Below are 2,646 nucleotides of genomic sequence, written 5' to 3'. Positions count from 1 at the left end.
AGCAGGAAATACACTTTTCATAGCAAAGTTAGATTTGATGCCAGATATTTTATTAAACCAAAGTCACAACATAATCCTGCAGAGTATTAGTATTCAGCTGATACTGGAAGAGTAAAATTAACATGTAAAAACTGCAACTAGGCAGTCACACTCTCCCCTACTCAGATGAAACCCAGACTGCAAAAGCTCTGGGGGTAAAATGTTAATTAGCAATGCCAGAGTTACTATCCTAACAATTTAGGACAACAGATCCCACAGATTAACACTGCAACACCCCCCTGAAAGAGCAACAGCAATGGCTTAGAAAGCACAACAGTTTGTTCTACAGGTGCATTAGGACTGGGAAAGTGCCAGCTGCTGTCCCTCCTTACCAGCAGAACGCATCACAGACTGAAGGAACATTTCAGAAGCAAGTTCCTCTTCAAATACCTCACTGCAGATACCAGAAATTCCTTGTAGAAGCTTGTTAAAATTGAGTGGAAAAAAAATAGGTAGTGAGAGCAGGCTTGGAAGCCTCAACCCCCTGCAAAACCAGCTGAATAACTCCTGTTAGTGCATTTTTATACATCTATTAAAAGGAATCACCTTTTAATACAAGGAGAAACGCAGCCATCACCGATGCAGCACTTTGTCCAAGGTCACACCCAGGAGCTAAACCAATGCTGTAACCCTTCGTTCTCTGCTCCTGAGACACTTCTCTCCTCTCCACTCTCCACAGGGAACGCCTCCCAGCCATCTTTTTCAAATTCCAGTTCAGGAACGTGGAATACAGCTCGGGCAGGAACAAAACCTTCCTGTGCTATGTCTTGGAGACCCAAGGGAAGGAGTCGGTGACCTCTCGGGGTTACCTGGAGGACGAGCACGCGGCTGCCCACGCAGAAATGGCTTTCTTCAACACCATCCTGCCCAAGTGTGACTCCAGCCTGCGCTACAACGTCACCTGGTACGTGTCCTCCAGCCCCTGCGTGACCTGCGCCGAGCGCATCACCGAGACCCTGCGGAAGAACAAGAACCTGCGGCTGACCATCATGGTAGGGAGGCTCTTCATGTGGGAAGAGCCAGAAATGCAGGCGGCCCTGAAAAAAATGAAGTCAGCTGGCTGCAAGCTGAGGATTATGAAGCCTCAAGACTTTGAGTATGTCTGGCAGAACTTTGTGGAACAGGAGGAAGGAGAGGAAGCAAAGGCTTTCGTGCCGTGGGAGGACATTCAAGACAACTTCCAGTATTACGAGGAAAAGCTGGCCGAGATTTTGCACTGAAGCTCACGTGAGTGAGGATTTCCACTTGGTCACCCAGCTCCTTGTGCTCCTATCACAGATTCCTCCTTTGCCTTCAGGCTGTTGAAGGCATAACCCAGTGCCCACTTCAGGTGCTGTTACTCTCACACGTACCTGGCTGGGTTTGCCTGTACCTGAACACAGCAAATAATCCTAACACCTTCCTTACACCTCTGAGGGCAGTAACCCCACAGGGGGATCCTCCACAACAGCCACAGGAGGGATTTAGAGCTTTTTTTTTTTCCTCCTAGAGTAAACACCTCAATAAAGAGGCACTAATATCACTAGGTGCAAGAACACCTCATTGTTCCCCACATGCACGACGTTCAGGACGTGTGGAAATGGTGACAGGGATGCAGGGAAAAGGGGATTTCCCCCACAGTCTAGCCCTCAAGGAAAAAAAAAATCAAAATCAAACACACCACTACAGGAAAACACTACCATTGTAGAATTCCCCCTTTTCTTTAAGGTGTACTAGAGTCACCTATTTAAGCCATAAAAAATGAAGGCATCTGAGGCTTCTAACATGTTTCTCCTTTTCCCTCCCCAGGACCAATTCAGAAAAGATCTATGAAGAGAGAGACAACAGACTTGGACATCTGGGACACTCCTGCCTCCCAAAGCTTTGATTCCAGCAGGATGGACTACCAACTTCTGGAAGACTAGGCCCTGATGGACTACAAACACTTATACAACACAGATCTTTGGTGTTTGGGATTTTCTTTGGTTTATTTTGTTCCTCCCCATTCCCCACCCTAAACCAACCCATGCTGCCTCTGCTGTTAGGAAGAAAGAAGGGGACATACTGTGTTCCTAAAGCCTGGGATGAGGGGATTGCAGTGGAGCTACAGGGAAGACTGTAGGCCTCACATACTGGGAATACTTTGAGAAAAGATCTTAGAACAAAGCTGTCAATGAGATAAATGCATTTAAACGTACATACTTCACAAATGTTAAAAAGAAAGGGATTTAAGATGAAAAAAAGGTTTTCTTCCTCTGTCCCCCTCTATAGTCAGAGATATGATTTCAATTAGGGCTAACTCATACCTTCTAAATTATGATAGAACACAAAGTACTTGATTTCAACTACATCAAATACCCTCTCCCCATGTTCGACAATGTTTGTGATATAAAACTGGGAAAAATAAAGTGAAATAAAATTGGAAGTCACTGCCAAAGCCTGTAACACTGTTTATTCTTTCTTCTCAATTTCCAAGTGGTCCTAAATTTAATCTGACAAGTGAGACACCCTGGGACAGCCATGTATGAAATATCTCGTGGCTGAAGCTCAGTGTGGTGAGAAGGGAGAATTATGGTATGCCAAAAAAATTTCCAGAGCACAGGCAAGTGTGGGAGACAGAGAACCTGG

At 45.4% G+C, this 2,646-nt stretch overlaps 1 protein-coding gene across 1 annotated transcript in view; it reads left to right on the top strand.

Moving 5' to 3' along the window:
- The window catches only part of APOBEC2 (apolipoprotein B mRNA editing enzyme, catalytic polypeptide-like 2), an 8,629-nt gene extending 6,641 nt beyond the window's left edge, over window positions 1–1,988 (top strand). The window contains exons 2-3 of the mRNA XM_008937370.1: window positions 719–1,266; window positions 1,828–1,988. Of these exons, the coding sequence (XP_008935618.1) occupies window positions 719–1,259 (541 nt within the window). The 3' untranslated portion in view covers window positions 1,260–1,266; window positions 1,828–1,988. The remainder of the gene's footprint in view (window positions 1–718; window positions 1,267–1,827) is intronic.
- Window positions 1,989–2,646: the final 658 nt, after the last annotated feature.

Source organism: Merops nubicus, unplaced genomic scaffold (genome assembly GCF_000691845.1).
Source record: "Merops nubicus isolate BGI_N331 unplaced genomic scaffold, ASM69184v1 scaffold5143, whole genome shotgun sequence".
Classification (NCBI taxonomy): Eukaryota; Metazoa; Chordata; class Aves; order Coraciiformes; family Meropidae; genus Merops; species Merops nubicus.
Note: the sequence above shows the minus strand (reverse complement) of the source record. Positions and strands in the feature narration are given on the sequence as shown.